This window comes from Panthera uncia, chromosome C2, assembly GCF_023721935.1.
Source record: "Panthera uncia isolate 11264 chromosome C2, Puncia_PCG_1.0, whole genome shotgun sequence".
Lineage (NCBI taxonomy): Eukaryota > Metazoa > Chordata > Mammalia > Carnivora > Felidae > Panthera > Panthera uncia.
In genome coordinates this window covers 153007785-153032649 of record NC_064810.1, presented here as the reverse complement: position 1 = coordinate 153032649, position 24865 = coordinate 153007785, and the positions used below count along the sequence as shown (strand labels likewise).

General features: G+C 39.0%; 1 protein-coding gene across 3 annotated transcripts in view; it reads left to right on the top strand.

The window, feature by feature from the left end:
* The window catches only part of PDCD6IP (programmed cell death 6 interacting protein), a 71078-nt gene that overhangs the window by 22687 nt on the left and 23526 nt on the right, over positions 1–24865 (top strand). For 2 of the 3 annotated variants that reach the window (XM_049629053.1, XM_049629055.1), the window contains exons 5-11: positions 2038–2191; positions 2365–2465; positions 4862–4993; positions 16464–16686; positions 17690–17813; positions 20063–20240; positions 24531–24642. In XM_049629053.1, the coding sequence (XP_049485010.1) occupies positions 2038–2191; positions 2365–2465; positions 4862–4993; positions 16464–16686; positions 17690–17813; positions 20063–20240; positions 24531–24642 (1024 nt within the window). The remainder of the gene's footprint in view (positions 1–2037; positions 2192–2364; positions 2466–4861; positions 4994–16463; positions 16687–17689; positions 17814–20062; positions 20241–24530; positions 24643–24865) is intronic. The other variant, XM_049629054.1, reaches the window with a different exon arrangement.

Sequence of the window (24865 nt, the reverse complement as noted above, 5' to 3'; positions counted from 1 at the left end):
TCAAGGTTCGTGAGATCAGGCCCCGTGTTGGGCTCTGTGCTGACAGCATGGAGCCTGCTTGGGATTCTCTCTCTCTCTCTCTCTCTCTCTCTCTCTCTCTCTGCCCCTCCCCTGCTCACACTTTTTCTCTCTCTCTCTCTCTCTCAGAATAAATACACTTAAAAAATTAAAAAAACCTGTATTGTGTACGTTTTATGTATTTTATATTGTATTCTTACAGTAAATATGTAAGAGAAAATACTTTTACAGTACTGTGCTGTATTTATTGAAAAAAAAATCCATGTATAAGTGGATCTGCGCAGTTCAAACCTCTGTTGTTCAAGGGTCAGATGTACGTTATTTAAATATATTTTTTCTTAAGAGACACAGCTAATATTTTACCATTGTCACAAAAGTTAAGGCCTCTTAGTAAGAAACTTCTAACTCTGGCTTGTGGAGAGGGCATATTTACATGTGGTCAGATATGTCATGTTCTCAAGCTAGCTAAATTTAGATTTTGGGTACTGTCACTAATACGGCGTATTATTTGGTGGCAGTGTATTATTTACTCAGCTTTTCTTTTTCTTTTAACGTAAAGAATAAGTGATTGCTGTCGAATGATCTAGTTCATGCTTTAGATTGTGTTACAATTTACAGATGTGCTCACATACAGTATTTGACTCTCAGATGAACCTCGTGATGCGTGTTGTATGTGTAATGCCTCCCCATTTGACACACAAGGGACTCAAAGGCCAGCGTGTTAATAAAGTGGTCCGTTGAGGTTTCAGGTTCTGTTTCCAAATTTTATGGAATTCCAGAGGTGCTTCCTGTCTTCCATGGCTGTGGAATTTGCTTGTCCCAGAGGTGGAGTCTGATTTTTCCTGTTGTTTCAGTTTACAAGCGAGATTAAGAATGCTCTTCTAAGAAAGTGAGAGGAAGATGCATTTTAAGCAAACAACGCTCCAAATTGTGGCTTGCCGCGCGGTTTTCAATGGGCATGGATGACAGACATACTTTTCTTTTTGAGCCTCTAAAGGGCCAATATTTTAAAATGCGAAAATGAAGCCAATTTTCTGTTAACTGTAACTCAGCTAATTGGCATGTGATGATTCACAGCAGGCCACCTAGTGTGGTGGAAAGGGGGTGGTGATGCCAGAAGACTTAGATAGGCGTGTCTAGGCTGTTTGCCACCAGGAAGCTGTGTACCCTCGGCCGTGTTCTTCAATGGCCTTTGCCGGCCTCTCGTTCCACGTTTGGGACAGAGGCTGGGTCCCTTGCCGTTCCGGTCTGTGATTCTCTGGGTGCGTTTAAGCAAAAGGTCGGCTCGTCGCTCCGTGCAGATACTCCAGTTTCATGATACCTGGGGACTGCAGGAAACACGGTGTTCACTCCAACACACGATCTTCAGTAATCTCGACGCAGCTCCTCCGTATAACCCACATCTTCTAATCCCAGACGGATTTCTTTCTTTTTCCCAGGATCACGTGTTCCATAAAAGCAGTTATTTTGGGTGAACCTCAGCAAAATGTATTTCGGAGTAAAAAAATCTGATGGGGATCACTTCACCAGGGACCCTTGAAAGCCAAATAGAAATCGTTATCAATGGATAGTAAATGCTGTTCCTCAGATCACCTGTGCTATTTGAGGTTTCCCCTAAGTACAGCGTGTTTAACTGTGGGACAGATGGAATTGTTTGGGACCAAAGCAAGATCATTTCGGTACTAACAGCTCCTTAATAATATTTCATCCCGACCTCTATTCTCATATTAGCCTTGGGGAAATATATCTAAAAATAAGTTGAATTTGTCCCATGAAGTGGCTGTATGTTTTGCTGCGGTTTACTCTTAATCTTAGTTAAATCTGTTCCTGTATAGTATTTTGCAAAAATACCCTTATTGTTTGTAGGTCATATGTTTTAGATCTGTAACAATATAAAAATTTAAATATAGTAACTGTTCAACTGAATTAACATTTGAAATGATTTGTGTGTAACAGTAGAAAGTTAAGTCTTGCTGAGTTTACATAGACTTTAAAGAAGTTCTTTTTCTCCCCCTCTAGTTTGCTAGTGGTGCCTTTTTACATATTAAAGAGACAGTTTTATCTGCCTTAAGTCGAGAGCCTACGGTGGACCTGTCTCCAGATACTGTTGGGACCCTCAGTCTTATTATGCTGGCACAGGCCCAAGAAGTCTTTTTTTTAAAAGCCACAAGAGGTAATTCCGGTTTTTTCTCTATTTTGTTGCATGTGAAGAGGAGCGATCAGCTTTTAAAATAGGAAGACAGGTGTACAAACTTGTGATCTCAGAGTTCATACTAAGTTATGATGTGTCGGATTATTTTATATATATTTTTTAATTGCAATGGCCAATGTCCTATTTTATTCCAGATAAAATGAAAGATGCCATCATAGCCAAATTGGCTAATCAGGCCGCAGATTACTTTGGTGATGCTTTTAAACAGTGTCAGTACAAAGATACTCTTCCCAAGGTCAGTTATTGTTTTTGCAAATACTTGGTTATTTTGCATGTGGAAATACTTAGAGGTTTTTGTATAGAAGAAAAACGTTGCAAATTATGTTTTATAAAAAAGAAACTTGAAGTTTTAGGAGAGGCATTTGAAGAATATGTTGGTAGAAATAATTTTTTATTTAAGAAGCATGAAAAATTCTTTTGTATTTAAGGGGTGCCTCTGCCTGTACTCTTTACTGAACTTGTTTTTCCGAACTTCTTTCTGGAAATTTTTGAGCCTCTGCCTCCAGTAACTTTGTCACATCAAGGCATTGTGTGATTCTGATTCATCTGCTACAAGCATGGATACGCGTGCATGTTGAGTATTTGCACTTTTAATTATTGTCCTGTTTTCTTCAAGATGAGTCTTAAAGCACAAAACAGACATAAAGACAAAAGGAAAAGAAAGCAGGTTCGTCCAGGACTTTGCTTAGAATTAAGTTTTGCCAACAGAGATAGAAAATTGGGCTGCTGCCGTACAGCTAAGGAAAACAACCGCCTACCTGCTGCCGCACATCAGAGAAAATATTAATTGTTTTACTGTAAGCTTTTCTGAAGTGGCATTTGAAAAAACTAGTCAGTGACGGTCAAACGCAAAGCATATGATTAGACTGATGCGTAAACTCAGAATGATTTAAGAGGAAACTTACAGATTGAGGGAAATGTAGTGCGTTTCAACTACTCTTTCAGAAACGTTCAGGTAATTCGTTTTGTCTGTATGATAATAGCATATGGTTTTTGTTACATGATCTTTTCTAGGAGAATTTATTGATTTATTTTATTGTTTTAAAGTTTATTTAAGTCATCTCTACACCCACCATGGGGCTGGAACTCACGACCCTGAGATGAAGAGTCGCGTGCTCTTCTGACTGAGCCAGCCGGGCGCCCTGAATTTATTGATCTATAAGTCATTCAGGAAGCCTTGTAAATTATGAAATTGCAGACAGTTTCGTGGTGAAGTAAAAAAGCATAAATACATCAACGGCACACTCTAGTTTAGTCAGAGAATTAGGGATTGATGTGAGGGAATTGCTGGAGATTTAAAATACACCAAGAGGTTACTAGAAAGTTGCCCAGGACTCTTGGATGTTAATACTGTTACTCCTGAAAAGAGCCTTGGGATCTTCTCTCACCTTGTTTTCATCCGAGAGACTTCACGTTCGGCTGCACAGTGTCCCGTAACATCCTGTTGGGCCATTAGTTCAGTCGTGTCACCGAGAGAAGAATGGCACCTTCAGAGACTTGGAAACTCCCTCTGCAGCATTCCTGGTATTCCTGGAGAATCTCCGGTTAAAACACCAAGCTGCTCCAGCCTTACCTTGAGAACTGGCCTGAGTACAGTCTGAGATTTAGATGTCTTTTTGCCGTTTGACTAATAAAGCTCATAAGGTGTCTTCATATTCTAGTCGTAAAACTGGAATATCTGCAAGTAGTGATCCAGGAAGCTAGGAAGTGACTCCCTGGGAGCCAGGAAAGCGTACCAGGTGGTAATCCAGTGTTTGATTCTTTCCTATTTTTGTCTGGACAGCGATTGCCTAGTTTAAGTCTTGGATTTCCTGTGGCACGTACTCCTAAAGACAGTGAGGTTGCAGGCTGCGATTTGCCGTTTTGGAAGAGCATCTTCCGATATAAGTGCTTCTTGGTTCATATGTTTGGATCTTTTAAAATGAATTTTGACTGGAATCTTCTTCAAAACAAATTAGGGCAAAATAACACTTTATCGTATTAGATATTAACTTAGTGTGTTTGTTTGCTATGTGTTTCTGAGTATGTAATCTGAAATGTTAGTGTGTATACTAAATAGTCTCTCTATGGCTAGAAATCATCTTTATTAAAAAGTCTCTTAGATATGAATTTAAGTGGGAACTTAATTTACTGTCTTTTGTCTTTTAAAAACACGATGAAACAGTCAGCTATAGAGCATTTTCATTAGTATATGTGAGTAATGGTGGTTTAGTTAACTCTAAGGGCTGGGTAAGGACTCCTAAGAAAGCTTCTAAAGCCTCGTGCTTGGTATTCCTCTGTGAATGTCTGTTCTCCTTCTCTTCCTAATGCATGCTTTCCTTTCTTCTTTGTAAACAAAATGTTGACTTCATGGCTTGATTGAAGACCTTATAAAAACTTAAATTGGCTTCACTTAACAGTGCAAAAAAAACCCCAAAAACAAAACCCCTTAATTTTAATTGGAAGAAAAAAATTGAATTCGTTGACTTCAGTTCCTGCAAAATCATGTTGTCTTCTCTGTTTACACCTAATGACTAACCTGTCTCTAAACCATTAATGGGGTGATTTCTAATTTCTGTCTCCTTTTCCTTTTTCTTCCTGCATCCCGTGTTGTCTGTGGTGGTTTGTGTGGTTGGACTCTCCCCTGGTCAGTATTTTTATTTCCAGGAGGTGTTCCCTGTCTTGGCTGCAAAGCACTGTATCATGCAGGCCAATGCTGAGTACCACCAGTCTATCCTGGCAAAACAGCAGAAGAAATTTGGAGAAGAGATTGCAAGGTTACAGGTGAGTTTCTTGGAAATAAATACTTGAGTCACTTGGCTCTCTCTTTTTTTCCTTCGTGAGATTCCCAGGTTTGTTCATAAAAACCTTTTCTACTCATTGCCCCTATCAGCAGAGAAAAGTGATTGTTTTTATCCTTAAGTTTTATGTGCTGGGTGCTTTTTGAAGTCTTATGTTGTATCGGAAAAATTATGTAAGATTTTCATTCAGTTCTTTTATTTATCCAGTTTTTAAATATTTATCTATTTTGAGAGAGAGCGTGTGAGCACACATGCGAGCGGGGGAGGGACAGAGAGAGAGGGAGGAAGAGATTCCCAAGCAGGATATGCGCTGTCAGCACAGAGCCCGACGCGGGCCTCGATCCCACGAACTGTGCCATTATGACCTGACCTGAAATCAAGAGTCAGACGCTTAACCTACTGAGCCACCCAGGTGCTCCTCCCTGTTTTAATATAAAATAGTCTAAATTAATTACCAAGCTGCTTAACTCGTGGCACACCCTTTGTCTGAATTGGGATATGCAGTTCCACCGCTAGGGGACGACAGTGTAATACAGCTGACCCTTGAACAGCCCCGGTTTAAACTGTGTGGATCCACTTATACACAGATTTTTTATAGAACTGTAAATCTGTCATCTCTTCTCCGTGATTTTAGCATTTTCTTTTCTCTAGCTGACTTTATTATAAGAATACAGCATAAAAAGCATGTAACGTACAAAATATATGTTATTTGTTTATTTTACAGGTAAGACTTCTGGTCAACAGTAGGCTGATAGTAATTAAGCTCTGGGGGAGCCCAGAGTTGTAGCAGATTTTCCACTGTGGGGGAGGGTGTCGGGGCCACTAACCCCTGCCTTGCACAGGGTCAACTGTATATGTGAATGGATCCTGTAAACAGCAGCGTGCCGTCCTCTCCAGCATTGAGGTTGTCAGAAACCTGCTGTGAACCTGGGTCGATTTCATGAGACGGGCAAGGGCTGTTTATAGGAGTCGTTTGTATTTTGAGTATTGGTAAGCAGAGGGTAGGGAGAGGACTGTCAGGGAATTTTAAATATGGCCTGGATATTAGAAGATACTCTGCAAGTATTATTTAGGAAGTTCAGATTAATTTGTCTTTTTATGAGAGAAGAACCCCAAGTCTTATAAAAAAGAAAATGTGTGCTTACACTTCACAACGGACGAAATCAAAGAAAGGCATACTTTTTATTTATTTTTTGAAAAGCATATTTTTTTTTAATAAAACACAGATATTCCAACATATCTCATTTGTCCAGAGTTCACTTTGATTACGGTAGCTTAGATTCTTACATAAAAATGCTTCTGAAAAAGGGGTTTCCATGGGAAGGATTTTTTTCAGTCTAGCAAATTTAAAGTATTAGAAATTTAGTTTCTTTATTTTCTAGAATTCTAGGACTATTAGTTTCAAGTAAGCTCTTACTTAGTGTCTCTGTCTATTAAACCAGTCACGTAAGAGTTCTTTTTGAAATTTTGATATTTAGAGTCCCGTGTGGAAAAGGGAAACTGTTTCAACCTTGAGCAGTGAGAGATAAAGACTTTCTCCAGTTACAGACGCGTAAGCGTTTGTAGCTTCAGTTTTATAGCGTTAGTCATAGGTCAGAAGTTAGCACAAAAGGGCCGTGCCTCTTTCTAGGCCTGAGATTTTGTCGTCGTTGTTGCTTGATTTGAACTCAGAAATAGGCAAACAGAACAAATAGACAAAAAAAAAAAAGATGACCAAGAAACCCTAATCTCTGTAGTCTGTGGCTCAAAGTACCCCATGAACCTGATAAAGATCATTACATGGTCCTACCGAGAAACCAGCTTTTCAGTCGTTGCTGTGAGCAGTGGGGAAAAAAAAAAAACATTGGAAATGTCAGGGAAATACAACACAGCAGATAAAATAACAGCAAAGTTAAGACTGTTGCTTGGAATTTACATCTGGGGCCAAGACAAATTGTGGCTGGGCGTGTAGGGCTCATGAGATGCCCTACCAGGATAGTGCCCTTTATTTGGCTACAGAAGCCTGTATACCTGATCATCTTGGTGGAATCCCTAACACTGACAAAGTATGGCTTTGAAAAAGGCGTACAGATATATGGATACAAAAATGTGTCTCAATAGAATGGATGTGTGTCTGATTTATTTAATTCATTAATGAGGGACCAAGTGAGATGGTGAAACTGGTTTTGCGAAAGTATTGTTTTTTCTTAGTTGTGACAGCAGTTTGTAGGTTTTAAGGAGACTCTTCTTACCAGGAGATATGTGCTGAAGTACTTGGGGATGAAGGCTCATGGTGTCCGAACTTCAGTTCCAAATGATTCTGCAAAAAAGCCCCCTCCCATGTGAAAATGGTAAAGCAAATATGGCAAATTGGTGACAATTGTTGAACCTAAGCATGAGTCTTCTGTTATTCATGGTTGTTTTTTATTTCTCTTCTGTTTATATATTATCATTTTAAATTTTATTGTCAAGTTAGCTAACATACAGACTAGTCATGTCTTCAGAAGTAGATTCCTTGATTCATCAGTTACATAGACACCCAGTGCTCATCCCAACAAGTGCCCTCCTCAATGCCCATCACCCATTTTCCTCACCCCCGTCAACCCTCAGTTTGTTTTGTGTATTTAAGAGTTTCTTCTGGTTTGCCTCGCTGTCTGTAACTTACCTTTCCTTCCCTTCCCCTATGGTCTTTTGTTAAGTTTCTCAAATTCCACCTATGAGTGAAATCATAGATCTTTCTTTGACTGACTTCATTTAGCATAATACCCTCCAGTTTTATCCACATTGTTGCAAATGGCAAGATGTCACTCTTTTTCATCGCTGAGTGGTATTCCATTTGTGTGTGTGTGTGTGTGTGTGTGTGTGTGTGTGTGTGTGTATGACTTCCAACAGTTATGATGGACATATGGACTCTTTCCATATTTGGCTCTTGTTGAAAGCGCTGCTATAAACATTGGGGTATATATGCCCCTACAAATCAGCACTCCTGTATCCTTTGGATAAATTCCCAGTAGTGCTATTGCTGGTTCATAGGGTAATTCTATTTTTAATTTTTTGAGGAATCTCAACACTTTTTCAGAGTGGCTGCACCAGTTTGCATTCCCACCAACAGAGCTTAGAGGGTTCCCCTTTCTCCACATCCTCGCCAACATCTGTTGTTTCCTGAGTTGTTAATTTTAGCCACTCTGGCTGGTGTGAGGTGGTATCTCTGTGTGATTTTAATTTATATTTCCCTGATGATAGCGATGTTAAGCATGTTTTCATGTGTCTGTCTGTCATCTGGATGTCTTCTTTGGAAAAGTATCTATTCATGTCTTTTGCCCATTTCTTCGTTGGATTATTTGTTTTTCAGGTGTTGAGTTTGGTAAGTTTTTTATAGATTTTTTGATACCATTTATTACATATGTCATTTGCAAATATCTTCTCCCATTCCATTGGTTGCATTTTAGTTTCATCGATTGTTTCCTTTGCTGTGCATAAGCTTTTTATCTTGAGGAGGTCCCAGTAGTTCAATTTTGCTTTTATTTCTCAGCTTCCAGAAACATGTCAAATAAGAAATTGCTGTGGCTGAGGTCAAAGAAGTTGCTGCCTGTTTTCTCCTGTAGGATTTTGATGGTTTTCTATCTCACATTTAGGTCTTTTATCCATTTTGAGTTTATTTTTGTGTATAGTGTAAGTGGTCCAGTTTCATTCTTCTGCATGTTGCTTTCCAGTTCTGCCAGCACCATGTGCTAAAGAGACTATTTTTTTTTTCCATTGGATGCTCTTTCCTGCTTTGTCAAAGATTAGTTGGCCATATGTTTGTGGGTCCGTTTCTGGGTTCTCTATTCTATTCCATTGGTCTGTGTGTCTGTTTTTGTGCCAGACTGTCTTGATGATTGCAGCTTTGTAATACAGGCTGAAGTCTAGGATTGTAACGCCTTCAGCTTTGGTTTTCTTTTTCAACATTACTTGGGCTCTTTGGGGTCTTGTGTGATTCCATACAAATTTTGGGATTTGTGAATATGGAACCACGTTGATTGATTTGCGAATATTGAACCAGCCCTGGCAGCCTGGGAATGAATTCCACTTGATCATGGTGAATAACTCTTTTAATGTACTGTTGAATTTAATTTGCTAGTATCTTGTTGAGAATATTTGCATCCATGTTCATCAGGGTCTGTAATTTTCCTTTTTAGTGGGGTCTTTGTCTGGTTTTGGAATCAAGGTAATGCTGGCTTCATAGAATGAGTCTGGAAGCTTTCCTTCCATTTCTATTTTTTGGAACAGCTTGAGAAGAGTAGGTATTAACTCTGCTTTAAATGTCTGGTAGAATTTCCCTGGGAAGCCATCTGGCCCAGGACTTTTATTTGTTGAGAGATTTTTGATAACTGATTGAATTTCTTCACTGGTTATGGGTCTGTTCAAATTTTCTATGTCTTTCCTTTTGAGTTTTGGTAGTGTGTGGGTATCTAGGAATTTGTCCATTTCTTCCAGATTGTCCAGTTTGTTGGCATATAATTTGCATAGTATTCTCTAAAATACAAAATTCTGGGGGCACCTGGGTGGCTCAGTCGGTTAAGCGTCCGACTTCGGCTCAGGTCACGATCTCGCGGCCCCGTGAGTTCGAGCCCCGCGTCGGGCTCTGTGCTGACTGCTCAGAGCCTGGAGCCTGTTTCAGATTCTGTGTCTCCCTCTCTCTCTGCCCCTCCCCCGTTCATGCTCTGTCTCTCTCTGTCTCAAAAATAAATAAACGTTAAAAAAAATTTTAAAAAGGAAAAAAAATGAAATACAAAATTCTGTTTGTATTTCTGTGGTGTTGGTTGTGATCTTTTTCATTCATGATTTTATCTATTTGGGTCCTCTCTTTCTTTTTGAGAAGTCTGGCTAGGAGTTTACGAATTTTGTTTATTCTTTCAAGAAACCAGCTCTTAGGTTCACTAATCTGTTCTGCTGTTTTTTTTAAATTCTATATGGTTAATCTCTGCTCTAATCTTTATTATTTCTCTTCTTCTGCTGGCTTTGGGCTTTCTTTGCTGCTGTATTTCTAGCTCCTTTAGGTGTAAGGTTAGGTTGTGCAGTTGGAACCTTTCTTGCTTCTTGAGATAGGCCTGGATTACAGTGTATTTTCCTCTTAGGACTGCCTTTGCTGGATCCCAAAGGGTTTGGACTGTCATGTTTTCATTTTCATTTGCTTCCATGTATTTTTAAATTTCTTCTTTAATTTCTGGTTGACTCATTCATTCTTTAGTAGGATGCTCTTTAACCTCCATGTATTTGGGGCCTTTCCCAATTTTTTCTTGTGGTTGATTTCAACTTTCGTAGTGTTGTGATCTCAAAGTATGCATGGTATGATCTCAGTCCTTTTATTTTTGCTGAGGGCTGTTTGTGACCTAGTGTGTGATCACTTTTGGGGAATGTTCTCTGTACGCTCAAGAGGAATGTGTATTCTGCTGCTTTGCGATGAAAAGTTCTGAATATATCTGTTGAGTCTGTCTGGTCCAGTGTGTCATTCAGAGCCATTGTCTCCTTATTTATTTTCTGCTTAGATGATCTGTCCATTGTTTTAAGGGGAGTATTGAAGTCACCTACAACTACAGTATTATCATCAATATGTTTACGTTTGCGATTACTTGATATATTTGGGTGCCTTCACATTGGGGGCATAAATATTTACAATTATTGGCTCTTCTTGATGGATTAACCCCTTAATTATGACATAATGCCCTTCTTCATCTCTTGCTACAGTCTTTGTTTTAAAATCTAGTTTGATCAGGGGCGCCTGAGGGGCTCAGTCAGTTAAGCCTCTGACTTTCAGCTCAGGTCATGATCTCACTGTTGGTGAGTTCAAGCCCCATGTCGGGCTGTGTGCTGACAGCTCAGAGCCTGGAGCTGGCTTCAAATTCTGTGTCTCCCCCTCTCTCTGCCCCTCCCCTGCTTGTGTGCTCTCTCTCTCTCTCTCTCAAAAATGAACAAATAACATTAAAAAATTAAAAAAAAATAAAATCCAGTTTGTCTGACATAGGTGTGGCTGCTCCAGCTTTCTTTTGACATCCATCTCCTCACTTTCAGTCTGCAGGTGTCGTCCGGTCTAAAATGAATCTTTTGTAGGCAGCATATAGATGGATCTTGGTTTTTTTATCCATTCTGATACCCTGTGTCTTTTGTTTGGGGCATTTAGTCTGTTCACATTCAGTGTTGTTATTGAAAGATACGGATTTAGTGCCATTGTGTTACCTGTAGGTTTCATGCTTGTGGTGATGTCTCTGGTCCTTTGTAGTCTTTGCTGCTTTCCACTCACAGAGTCCCCCTTAGGATCTCCTGCAGGGCTGGTTTAGTGGTCATGAATTCCTTTGGTTTTTGTTTGTCTTGGAAAGCCTTTACCTTTCTTATTCTCAGTGACAGCCTTGCCGAATAAAGGATTCTGGGCTGCATATTTTTCCTGTTCAGCACATTGACTATTTCCTGCCACTCCCTTCTGGCCTGCTAGGTTTCAGTGGACAAGTCTGCTACTATGCTTATGTGTCTCCCCTTGTAGGTTAAGGCCCGTTTGTCCCGAGCTGCTTTCAGAATTCTCTCTTTATCTTTGTATTTGGCCAGTTTCATTATAATATGTCACGGTGTAGGTCTGATTTTGATTTTGAGGGGAGTTCTCTGTGCCTCTTGGAGTTGGATGTCTGTTTCCTTCCCCAGATTAGGGAAGTTCTCAGCTATAATTGGTTCAAATAAACCTTCTGCCCTTTTCTCTCTCTTCTTCTTCTTCTGGAACTCTTAGGATACAGATATTATTTCGTTTCCTTGAGTCACTTAGGTCTCTAATTCTCCTCTTGTGATCTAGTAATTTCTTTTCCCTCTTTTTTCCCAGCTTCATCATTTTTCATAATTTTATTTTCTATTTTACACATTCTCTCCTCCGCTTCTTCCATGCTTGCTGTCACTGCATCTAGTTTATTTTGCACCTGATTTATAGCATTTCTTCATTTATTGTGACAATACCTTAGATCTTTGCTCTCTGCAGCAATAGATTCTCTGCTGTCTTCCATGCTTTTTTCAAGCCCAGCTATTAGTCTTAAGACTATTAATCTAAATTCTTGTTCAGATATGTTGTTTTGAGCGGTTCTCTGGCCGTCATTTCTTCCTGGATTTTCTTTTGAGGAGAATTTTTCCGTTTCATCTATTTGGCTAGGTTTCTGTCTTTTACGGGTTCTAATCGCTTGTTAAGTGTCCTGCACCTGTGAGTACTACCGTATTTTAAAAGGGGTCATACGCTGTGCAGGGCCTGGCGCTTCAGAAGGTGTCTTTTGACTGTGTTGCCTGCGCTCTGTTGCTGCATCTTTGGCTGTTCTGTCCCGCTGCTTTAGTGGTGGATTGTTCGGACCTTCCACCAGGTGTGCGTGGCTTTGTCTGTTGAAGCAACCCTGGACAAAAGGAAAATAAAGTGAAGGCGGGGGAACCTTAGCCTGTACAAAGAAATGAAAGGGGTGGAAAAAAAACACCAGGCAGAGAATCAAAGAAACTATAAGGCTTAATCCAGAGAGAGAAGAAAATAGGAAGGAGATATAAAATATAAAATAAAAAGGGGCGCCTGGGTGTCTCAGTCGGTTGTGCGTCCCGCTTTGGTTCAGGTCACGATCTCACGGGATCGGGCTCTGTGCTGATAGCTTAGAGCCTGGAGCCTGCTTTGAACTCTGTGTCTCCTTCTCTCTCTGCTCCTCCCCCACTCATGCTCTGTCTCTCTCTCCTTCAAAAATAAATAAAAACATTAAAAAATATTTAAAAAAGAAAAGGTATATAAAGAATAGATTTAAATGCCTGATCAAACAAGCAGAATAAGAATTGACCAAAAATCAAATCAGAAACTACGAGCTAGATTCCAAAGGGAAGAAAAAACAAGAGGAGGGTAGAAAGAAAAAGAAGGGAAAAGAGTGAAGAGAAGGAAACAAAAGAGAAAAAAAATCAAAATTAAAAATTAAAAAAAACAAAACCAAGTCATATCTCTGATAGATAAGACTTAAAAAAAAGCCCTAAAACTATAATGTCTGCCCACCTGGCAAAGTTAATACTGATTAATAATTAATACTAGTAATGTAATATTACTGAAACCTAGTTTAGTTTTCCAAGACGTTTTCTGTAGTGTTCTTTCACAGCTGGTCTGTGCAGAACAAGGTCCTCACGTGGCATCTGGCAGCTGGGTCTTACCAATCTTTAGTTGGTAACCACCTCCCTCTCCTTGCCTGCCATATTGAGTTGTGTGTTTCTTACATGATGTCTGTTACCCCTTTTTTGTTACTTGTGTAAATATTCAATCTTTTTATATTTTTTATTAAACATTTTCTTAATGTTTATTTTTGAAGGAGAGTGTGTGAGTGGGGGAGGGGCAGAGAGAGAGAGAGAGATAGACAGACAGACAGACAGACAGAATCTGAAGCAGGCTCCAGGCTCTGAGCTGTCAGCGCAGAGCCCGACATGGGGCTCGAATTCACAAACTGTGAGATCATGACCTGAGAGGAAGTCAGACGCTCAACGGACTGAGCCACCCAGGCGCCCCCATATTTCAATCTTTTTAAAAATGATTTTGAGTTTTTCTTCACTTTCTTGCCTGAGTTCTGTCAGTTCCTGTTCCACATTTCTCTTGCTGTCTGCTATCACCTGCTGTTGTCTAGGCCATCTGGTCCTCTGTTCGCGTTTTGTGTTCTTTTGATACTGTGATTATATGCTTAAGTTTTTAGTTTATTTTAGCTTTTTCAGCATGCTGTTTTCATCTGCTTTGTGACAATATTTCCTTGGTGAATTTTCATTATCTATTGGAAAGTTACATGCTCATTTTCATCCTTTTCCTTCTGGTTTCTTTGTGTTGAAGCAGATGGGATGCCTTTTCCGTTACTTGTGTTTGGATGAGATTGATTTTAGGTAGAGGAGTCGCAAGAGGCTCCTGAGTGGGGGCATGCCCCCCTCCGGTCGTGTGGTAGCGTTCTGAGCCTCTTTGTGTCGGGGCTCCCTCCTCGGCTTCACTTCTTTGGCTCTCAAAGCCTAGCCTGCTTGAGGAAGGACTCTTCCTCCGTACCTGTGTTTCCCTGAATCCCTCACGGCCTTTCCTTTGCGAGGTGCTGTGTCCGCTCTGAGAGTCTGTTATTTTGCGGACCTGTTGGAGTGCTTGCCCCCTTTCTTCTTTTTCCCTGGTTTCACTCCTCCTATATGCTTCCCCCGGCCTCCCTGCCCTCGATTAACCTGCCTCTTGCTCTCAGCAGTTCCCTCTCGGGATGAGGCCTCTCAGCACTCCGTTTTTCCTGCGACCTCTTGGTGGCTGATGAGGACCAGTTGGCTTTGCCTTTATCATCTGTTGGCACTTGTTTCCTTATTCCGTTTCATTGTTTTCAAATTTGCTTCAAGTCCTTTTCACTCACGGGGGTGGGCCCTTAGCAATCCCTTTTTTTCCCCAGTGTACTTGGTGTATCTTATCATTCTAGTACCAACTTTGCTATTTGAGGGGAATGTTTGACCACATATTTACGAATCACATTTGAAAAGCGATTTAAATTTGTGCCCTTTCTCATCTCCTAGTATAACTAAAGATGTAGCTTTTGTTTTGCTCTGTTGATTTTGCATGTGAGCTACCTCTTATTTAGAATAGTTCAGTTGACTTTTTTAGGTTTTCCTGGTGTATAAAACATCATCTGTAGATGATCATTTTTTCCTTTTCTTTATACCTTCTTTATACCTCTTAATTTCATTTTTTTATCTAGATGTTTTGACACATTCTAAGGTTGTTGATGATACTGTTTCATTTTGGCTACAGGAATATTTTCTGCTAAGTATGTTAGCAGGTTTGGGGGTTGAGATTTTATCATGTTAATGAATTGGATATCTATTTTGATTTTACTAAGATTTTCAAAAAGATCAGTGATGAATATTGAATATTATCAAATGCTTTTCAGTATCTGTGGAAATAATTTGATTTTTAAAAATTTAAATCTATTATTTGGATAATACATAAATAGGTTTTCTTAAACCATTCTTGTATTTCTATAACTTTGCTGTTTCATATTTGCTTTCTCTCCTGTGGTTACTCTCTATAGATGTTCTTTATATGCCTGAGAATACTTTATATTCTCTAGTTGTGGTGTCCAGGGTTCTGAATGTCTGGTAGGTCAGACTCATTAATTATGTTATTCACATTTTCTATAATCTTACAGTTTTTTTGTTTACTTGGTCTGTCATGCTGAGACAGGAGTGTTAAAATCTTCCCCTCTGATGAGGGGTAAGTTTATCAATTTCTCATTGTAACTTTATATACATAGAGTCTTGTTAAATGCAAAATTTAAGAAGTTTTAGGTCGTTCTGGCAGATTGGCAGATCTCAAGCATTAAGCACTGAATTTATCCCTGATGATGCCTTTGGCTTCATTGCCTCTGTTATCTGCTGTTATTATATTTGAAACCACCTAAGTAATGTAATTTAAGCTCTAAATTTATGTGAGGCATATGCTCATCTTATGAATTATGAAGGTATACCTTTTATTTTTGTTTTTAAATGTTTATTTAGAGAAAGAGCGTGAGCGGGGGAGGGGCAGAGAGAGAGGGAGAGAGAAAATCTCAAGCAGGCTCTGCACTGTGAGTGCAGAGCCCGACACGGGGCTCAGTGTCATGAACCGTGAGATCATTACCTTAGCTGAGATCAAGAAGTCAGATGCTTTAACCACCTGAGCCACCAGGTGCCTGAGAGTAGACCTTTTTAAAAAAATCTATTCCTTTTTTTTTTTTTTAAGTTTATTTATTTTGAGAGAGACTGCACAAATGGGGGAGGGGCAGAGAGAGGAGGACAGAGGATCTGAAGTGGGCTCTGTGCTGACAGCAAACAGCCCGATGCAGGGCTTGAACTCACAAACTGTGAGATCACGACCTGAGCTGAAGTTGGGTACTTAACCGACTGAGCCATCCAGGCGCCCCTAAAAAAATACGTTCCCGTCAATGCTGAGGTAACATGCTTCTTTGTTGACTTCTTGTGTTGGCTGGGTACTTTTTTTCTGACCCAGCCTTTCACTGTTGGAGTAGACATTTGAGGTTCCTGCCTCCATGTGGGGCAGTGAGACGAATGTTTCCGTAGATGGAGATGTGTTTGTTTTAAGACCCCTGTTTCAGGTCTTCATGAGAGCTTGTAAGACGTTTTAATTGCTAGTCCTTTGGGTTATAGAAATACTCGACAGCCAGCCTTCCTCAATGTTGGTTTATACTTACTGGCCTCACTATACTTACTGGATTTTTTTTTTTTTTTTTTTTTTAACTTGGTAATTCACACATGTGTTGGGACGGATGCCTACTATGTTTATTCTTCATTTTTGATATTTTGGAATTTTGGGATGGGATAATTTTTAGGTTATTCTGTTGACCACATTGCTGGAAATGCATGTCCTCAAAGAAATTTTTTAAAAACCATTGCTTAGATCATTGGTTGAGAAAAACAAAACTTTTTTTTAACATTTTTTTTTTTTTTTTTAGCACGCAGCAGAATTGATTAAAACAGTGGCATCTCGCTATGATGAATATGTCAATGTGAAAGACTTTTCTGACAAAATCAGCCGTGCCCTTTCTGCAGCAAAGAAGGATAATGACTTCATCTATCATGATCGAGTTCCAGACCTTAAAGATCTGGACCCAATTGGCAAAGCCACACTTGTGAAATCTACCCCAGTCAGTGTCCCCATCAGCCAGAAATTCACTGGTATGTCAAGTAGTCAGATACGCTTTAATCTTACTCATCTTTTCCCCAGTTTAATCTGTTGTTTTTGGTAGTGAAAATCACATAACTGCTATTGTATGTTTTGAATATGATTTGCATTCATGTTCAAGATGAATATGAGAATAAAAATGAAGTGTTGTATCTATAGTGAAAATTCAAGATGGAAAGTAAATGGTAATAAACCATGCAGTCAGAAAATTTGAAAGTACATTTGAGTAATGATTGAGACTTTAAGCATTTGTCATTTTAACATTTGTTATATTATTTAGGAGTCTGCTATTAAAAATAAACATTCATAAATATGACTTTAAATGTATAAACTTACAGAGTCATGGTTGTATGGGATAAATGTTATAATATCCTTGGATTTTGTAGATGGATTCAGTGTATAGTAGTTTCTAGCTGAGATCCCAAGGATAGTATTGTACGTTATTGGGAAAGGCTGATTATTTTATTTATTTCTGTTTAGCAAACAAGATGTGTTTACCATGTGCCAGGGACTCTTAAGTACAGATAACTAGCTCATAATTAATATTCTCACGGTAGTCTCATGAGATGGGTACTATTGTTATCCATAACCCTTTGAGTGATGAGGATATTGACGCACAGAGTGCTTGAATAATTTGCCCGATGTTGCAGAGCTAGAAAGTGGTGGAAGGAGCTGGAAATTAAACCCAGGCAATGTGGACTGCTTAACCAGTATAATCAACTAATAAAGAGTGTAGATCTTCTTCACCAAAGAAGTCAATGACAAACACATCTTGAAACGTTAAGAAAATTAAGTTCAAAGAAAAAGCTCTCATTGTTCGTGAATATAGTGCTCTAAAAATTCTCTCCATCGTTGTACTTTCAGTAGTGATTTAGTTTTGATTTTTAAATATTTGTAGACTTTTTATGTGACTATAGGAAAGGGAATATGAGCATTCACTTTACAGATGGACTTTGTGTCTTGAAATTTTGTTGAAATTCACATTGCTCATTTTAGATTTGTTTGAAAGTATGGTTCCTGTGTCAGTGCAGCAGTCGTTGGCCGCCTATAATCAGAGGAAAGCTGACTTAGTTAACAGATCAATTGCTCAAATGAGAGAAGCCACCACTTTGGCAAATGGGTAGGTACAGCTTTAACTTCCATAAATATATCTGTGAAGTTGTAATATTTTCTGTTTGATTGTTACCCTAACTAAATAGTCTATGAGCGTTTGGTTTTCTGAGCTTGGAGCTGCATGTCAAGGCTGCGTGAAGTAGCAAATACACATTCGTGTGCACTCTGGGTGGATGCTCTGTCTGCGAAGTCCTAGGAAGTAGACTTGGAAGAAACTCGGTTACTGAAACAAGTGAGGGTGTTTGACCGCTAATCTACATGGTAGGAGATGCTTATTTGAGGGAAATGAGAAGTAGAAACGAACTTGTAAGTTAAGATAGATAGCATGGTACATGGTTCAGCATTCTGAACTGATTTTTGTTAATGGTGGATTGAAGAGTAACAAAATAATTCATTGGCTTTTAAAGTGTCTTCAGTATAATTTTCAATGAAGTACAACAGATAGACCCACTTGAAGTGTATAGTTCAGTTCTTTCTGATCAACTTACACCATGTAACCACCACCACCGCGATCAAGGTAGAGAACATTTACATCACCCTGAACAGTTGCTTTGTGCCACTTCAGTCCTTCTTAGCCACTGCTCATCTGCTCCCTGTCACCCTAGGTCGGTGTCACTTTTTACACAGGTTAATAGAAACATTATAGCGTGTGCATCACATTACATGTACATTACGGTATACAGCACGTTAGGGTGTTGCCGCAGTATGTACGGATGGAACCCTTGCGGTATGTTCAGCGCACGTAGCGTGTACTCAGAATGTGTTCGGCTTCTTTCACTTTGCGCAATGTTTCTGAGATTCATTGTGTGGTATGTATCAGTTTGGTCCTTTTTATTAGTGAGCAGCATTTCATTTTATGGTTAAATAGCAGTTTATTCTACATTTGCCTGTTGGTGGACATTCCACGTGCTGTGAGCACCGATGTGCAAAGCTTTGTGTGCACAGGTTTTATTTCCTTCGGGTAAATACCTAGGATGACAGTTGCTGAATCGTCCGGTTGCTGTAAGCCTGACTTCATGCAGAACAGCCGGATTGTTTTCCAGCGTGGTGGCTCCAGTTCATATTCCCGCCTGCACTTTTTGGGAACCCTGCATCCGTGGCAGCACTTTGTATCGTCAGTCTTTTTAATAGTTTTAGCCGTTTTAGTATGTGTGTAGCAGAATCTAATTGTGGTTCAGTTTACATTCCTGTGATTACTAATGATGTTGAGTAACTCTTCGTGTGCTTACTAGCCATTCGTCTGTCTTTTGTAACGTAGCTGTTGATATTTTATGCTCGTTTGTTAAAATCGAGTTTTTCTTGTTCTTAGTATATTTTAGAGCAAGTCCTTTGTCAGGTATATGTAATTGAGAATTTTTTTTTACCTAGTTAGTTTAATTTTTCAGGTTTTTAATGTTGATGGATGCATGGATTTTGACCTGGCTTTTCTTTTTCTAGCAAGAAAACATAAGTTTACCTTAATGACCCCTCCGTTATGTAAATGAAATAATACTTGATACTGTGCTACAAAACTGAGAACAGATGAAGATTCTGTGATTAATACCTAGATCAATTTTGTAGTCTTGACGTTCTGCTTAGATGACATGAAATTACAACTATTTTGTGTATTATTTCTGACTCGCCAGTGACAGGATAACAACCAGAAGTATGGTAAAAGTTTGTATTTTTTAAGATAGAATTTTTGATTTTTAATTTCTTAGACTAAAAGAAGTTAAGTTTGAGCTTGAGCTCAAGGTAGCTCATGTTTTTTAATGTATATTTCTTACTTTTTGGCTTTTAATTCTGAACTGTGATCTTAATTCTTTAACAATTTTGTTTTAATTTTATCAATCACTAATTTCATATTTTTAGTCCTGTATCTTTGCTTTATTTTTCCATTGATGAGGGTTGTCAATTATTTTGGGGTGTGAACTCCATTGCTATTGATTAGGATATACAGGAGATTAATGTTAAAATTTTTTTTTAATGTTTATTTTTGAGAGAGAGAGAGAGAGAGCGAGCGAGCATGAGTGGGGGAGGGGCAGAGAGAGAGGGAGACACAGAATCTGAAGGGGGCTCCAGGCTCTGAGTTGTCAGCACAGACCCCGATGCGGGGCTCGAACTCACAGACTGCGAGATCATGACCTAAGCCGAAGTCGGACGCTCAACCGACTGAGCCACCCAGGTGCCCCTTTTTTAATTTTTTTTTTTAACGAGGAGATTAATGCTTTAAAGATGGTTTAGACCTCAAGATGACACAGTATCTCATTTTTTCAGGGTGTTAGCTTCCCTTAATCTTCCAGCAGCAATTGAAGATGTGTCTGGAGATACTGTACCTCAGTCTATATTGACTAAATCCACATCTGTGATTGAACAGGGAGGCATCCAGACTGTTGATCAATTGATCAAAGAGCTACCTGAACTACTACAAAGAAATAGAGAAATCCTAGATGAGGTATGTTTTAAGAGATTTGTTTTTCAAGTAAAAACTGCTCTACGCCTTGGTATCCAGTGGGGATAAGGACTGGTTGCTTTCTTTTGTTGGGTTTCGTAGGGTAATACTCACCATCTTGATGAATTTACTGTGGCCGAGGGCCTGCCTTTCAACTTCAAGAGGAGTTCTGATGGAGGGAGAATGAATTCATACATGCCTTAAGGGTGTATAAATGCACACTAATGAAACTCATGTGACCATGATATAGTATTGATATACTGTGAGAAATTACTGTCACACAAACTGTTCAGACTCTTCATAATTAATGACTTCTTTTCTATGAAAGATTAGATTTCTTGGTAAATGTAGAATCAGACTGAGGAGGTTAGGCCATCAAATGTTTTATAAGCCCACTGTATCCATCTTCCAGTAAGAGAGGGCATTTTATCAATGGGTATGGAACACTAAAGTTTTTTGGCCAAAGTCAGCTGTTTGACAGTGTTAATTCTCCGTTTACAATGCCTTCACCTCTTTCTCCTCATTGATTCACTTCTTTCTTTAGTGATAAATATATTCAAAATGGTTATATAGGCTTTTGCCACTTGAGGAGTCACGTCTTTCAGGTGACTTCTGTTAATCAGTGCTTTAGTCCATGGTGTTTAGTTTTCAGCTGACTTGCAGAGAATTTTGTATTTACATCATTTCCAAGTACTTTGGGACAGGGATAGAGGACTTAAGTAGCGTTGACCCTTGCACAGCATGGGGTGCTGACCCTCCCTCCCCCATGCAGTCAGAGATCTGAGTGTAACTTTGGACTCAGACATAACTACTCATAACCTACTGTTGACTGGAAGCCTTACTGGTGACATTAATAGTTAATTAACCCATATTTTGCATGTTATATATATTATATTCTGCATTCTTAAACTAAGAAATGTTACTAAAATCGTAAAGAAAATCATAAAATCCTAAGAATCCTACATTCATAATATTGTACTGTAAAAAATCCGCATGTAAGTGGACCTACAAAATTCAAAGCTATGTCATTCAAGGAGCATCTGTACAGTGTGAACCATGGGGAGGAGAGTATTTACCTCCTGGGTTTTGTTTGTTTGTTTGTTTGTTTTCTTTTTAAGGGTTTTCTAAAGTAAAAGAGTGAAACCTGTAACCTATGGGACATAGTACGTGCTTAATAAATGATAGCTGTTATTACTATTACCACCATATTACTATGATGATGAGAGTATAGTCACTATACTAACTGATGCAGAAGTGGTTGTGGTGGCATATTAGCTACTGAAAAAGGTTAGAAAACTTACATGAAAACTTACTGCAGTATTGGCCTGGGGAATCTGATTCATGAGCGGTTCTACATTAATTATACCATCAATGTTACCAACCTCATCTATGTAGAGGTAGTCAGTGATCAGATAATTGAAAGCAAACAGAATTGATGGTACAGAGTTCAGTGCCAAAACCTTGCTGTACCGAGCTTGTTAGAAGTGCAGCATCTCAGACCCCATCTCAGACCTTCTGAATCAGGATTTGCATTTAACAAGATCGCAGGGTCATTTGTGTGTACGCGAATATTTAACAGACACTGCTCTTGAGGTCATAGACTTGGTTGATTTTTATGTCAAGCAAGCTTTTATCTGGTGTTGCAATTGAAAGGACGTTACAATAGTAGAGAGCCATGGGGAGAACAAGGGGGAGAGTGCTATTTAAGGTCACACGAAAGTGGAAGCAGCAGGAAGTAATTGACAGGGAGGGAGAAGACAGATGCTGGAAAATGCAGGTATCGCAAGGCAAGTATCCATTTAGTCAGTGGAAGTTACAGTCGTAAACCATTCTTCAATGTTGGAGTTGGAGTTGGATTTGATTCCCGGGTTTTGTTCTTAGCTGTGACCCTGGGCAGATTACTTAACAATCCTGTCTCATTTGACTTACCCCCCAAAATGGGAGAATAGTGTGTATCACGTAAGATAGCTACGAAGTGGGATCATGCGTGTACCTGCTAGTTGGTAGTTATTAAATATCACTGTATTTCCTTGATTGTAAGATGTCATTGACTGGAAGATGCATATTTGATCTTGAAACGAGTTCTATGGAAAAAGAACACTGCCTAATGAAATGCTGTATTTCAGTGTAGTTGTGAGGAGCATTTGGTAGAAATACTAGTGTGTGAAAAGCTTCCCTTCTAATTACAGTCAAACTGGCATTCTGAGTGTGTATGGTACGTGTCTGTTGCCTGCCTGTCTTAACATGAGGGACTTTCACTTGCCTCATTTGATGTTTCTAACAGCCTTCCGGAGTAGTCACTCTTACCTGGTCAGCTGTACTTGGAGAGTCTCCTTTGAAGTAAGTTGTGAGTTGTGGAGTCAGGTTGGGAAGCTGGTGTTCTTTGGTGGCTTTTAGAAATTTAGTCTTGATTTTCAGAATTTTGAAGTGTCCAATTAGTTTAATTTTTAGATAATCAATTTATCATTGCCAGGGATCTGTTGGGTCTTTTAATCTTCACTCCCTGTCCGTGGATTCTGTTTCTTCAGTTATTTCTTTTCCGTTATCTCCTAACGAATTTCTTCTAGTGAATGATGGTTCTTTTGATGATGATCAGTTTTCATATCTCTTAACATTTCTTTGACTTTTTCTCTTTGCGCCTCTGGCCCGCCTTCGGCTCATTAATTGGTTATTAGCCGTGCTTTTTGTGCTTTTCAGCCATTCTGTTGAGTTTTTGTTTTTCATTTTATTGATACCTTTTGTTTTCATCATATCTGATTCTTAAAAAACAATCTCCTGTGTTTATTTCACAACTGCATGTCTGTTTGTTTTTGAGGTAAAATTTGCATAACATAAAAGTCCTCATTTTAACCTTAAAGTGTACAAGATGGTGGCATTTAGTGCATTCGTCTTGTTGTGCAAGCGTGCACTGTCCAATTTCAGAGTGCTTCTATCACCCCCGGAAGAAACCCCCATCCTCATTAGCAGTCACTCCTCATGACCCCTTGCCCCGTCTCTAGGCGGCTGCTAATCTGATTTCTCCCTCTGGATTTGCTGCTTCTGGACATTTCATGTGAATGGAATCGTAGACGGCATGTGCACCTTCTGCCTCTGTCACTGAGCACGATGTTTTCAGGTTCATCCGTGTTATAGTGTCAGCACTTAATTTCTTTTTATGGATGAATAATACTTCGATCGTATGGAGGCATCACCTACTGTTTATCCATTTATCAGTAATAGATATCTGGGATGTTTCGCTTTTTTGGTTATTAATAATGTTACTTGGGAACGTGTTTTAAGCACCTGTTTGAAATTCTCTCAGGTATATACAGAGGAGTGGAGTTGCTGGGTCATATAGGAATTCTATGTGCAACTTTTTTAGGAACCGTCGAACTATTTTCCAGAGCAGCTGCACCAGTTTACATTCTTACCAGCAGTGTGTGAAGGTTCCGGTTTCTCTACATCCTTGCCAACCCTTACAATTGTTCTGTTTTTCAATTCTAGCCAGCCTTGTGGGTATGGAGTGGCATCTCATTGTGGTTTTGACTTAACCTTTATACAGAAAATCCTAAAGTTAGTGGTTTAATAGGGATTGCACTGAACGTTTTGAGCAATTTGGGGAGTATTGCCAATCTTTACAATATTAAATCTTCTGTGAATACGGAAGGGATGTCTTTCCATTTATTTAGGTCTTCTTTAGGTTCTTTCAACAGTGTTTAGTAACTTTTAGGGTATAAGTCTTGCACCTCCTTGGTTAAATTTATTCCTAAGTGTTTTATTCTTTTGATGCTATTTAAATGCAGTCGTTGTCTTAATTTCCTTTTTGGATTGTTCATTGCTACACTATAGAAATGCAACTGATTTTGTATGTTTCTCTTGTATTCTGTAACTTTACTGAATTTGTTTATTATTTCTCATGGTTATTTTGTGGATTCCTAAGGATTTTCTTTATGTAAGGTCATGTAATCTGCAAGTAGAGGTAGTTTTACTTCTTCCTTTTTGGAATCTTTGTTTAAAGTAGTTTTGGCGTATGGGTATACATGTTCTCTTAGTTACTCTTCCCTTTTAATTTACTGAATAAGGTAATGGCTAAATACAGCCCTGCGTCTTATAAGACTTTGTGTTAAATATGTCGTAAGTTGGATTTGTGCAACAGAACTGCTGTACCAGCTGGTACCCCAGCCAGTAACGTAGGGGCACTCAGTCCCATCTCACTAATTCTCACCTGTCTTGAGTCTGATCATTTAAAAAGTGTTTTAAATTTTTTATTATCAGAAATGATATTTCATTGTTGCTTTGCCCCCTTTTTAAAAGTCATTAAGATTGTTGGATGAAGAAGAAGCAACTGACAATGATTTAAGAGCAAAATTCAAGGAACGCTGGCAAAGGACACCATCTAATGATCTCTATAAGCCTTTAAGAGCAGGTAAAAATGTGCATAAATGGCTTTCGCTTGCATAAGTTCCCCATTTTTTTAAAGGTGTTATTTTTAAGTAATCTCTATATCCAGCGCGGGGCTCAAAGTCACAACACTGAGATCAAGAGTCATGTGCTCTTCTGACTAAGCCAGCCAGGTGCGCAATAAATTCCCGATTTGGACCCACATTTTTGATTGATTAAATTAGGGTCATTTGTAAACCAGTAGTTAC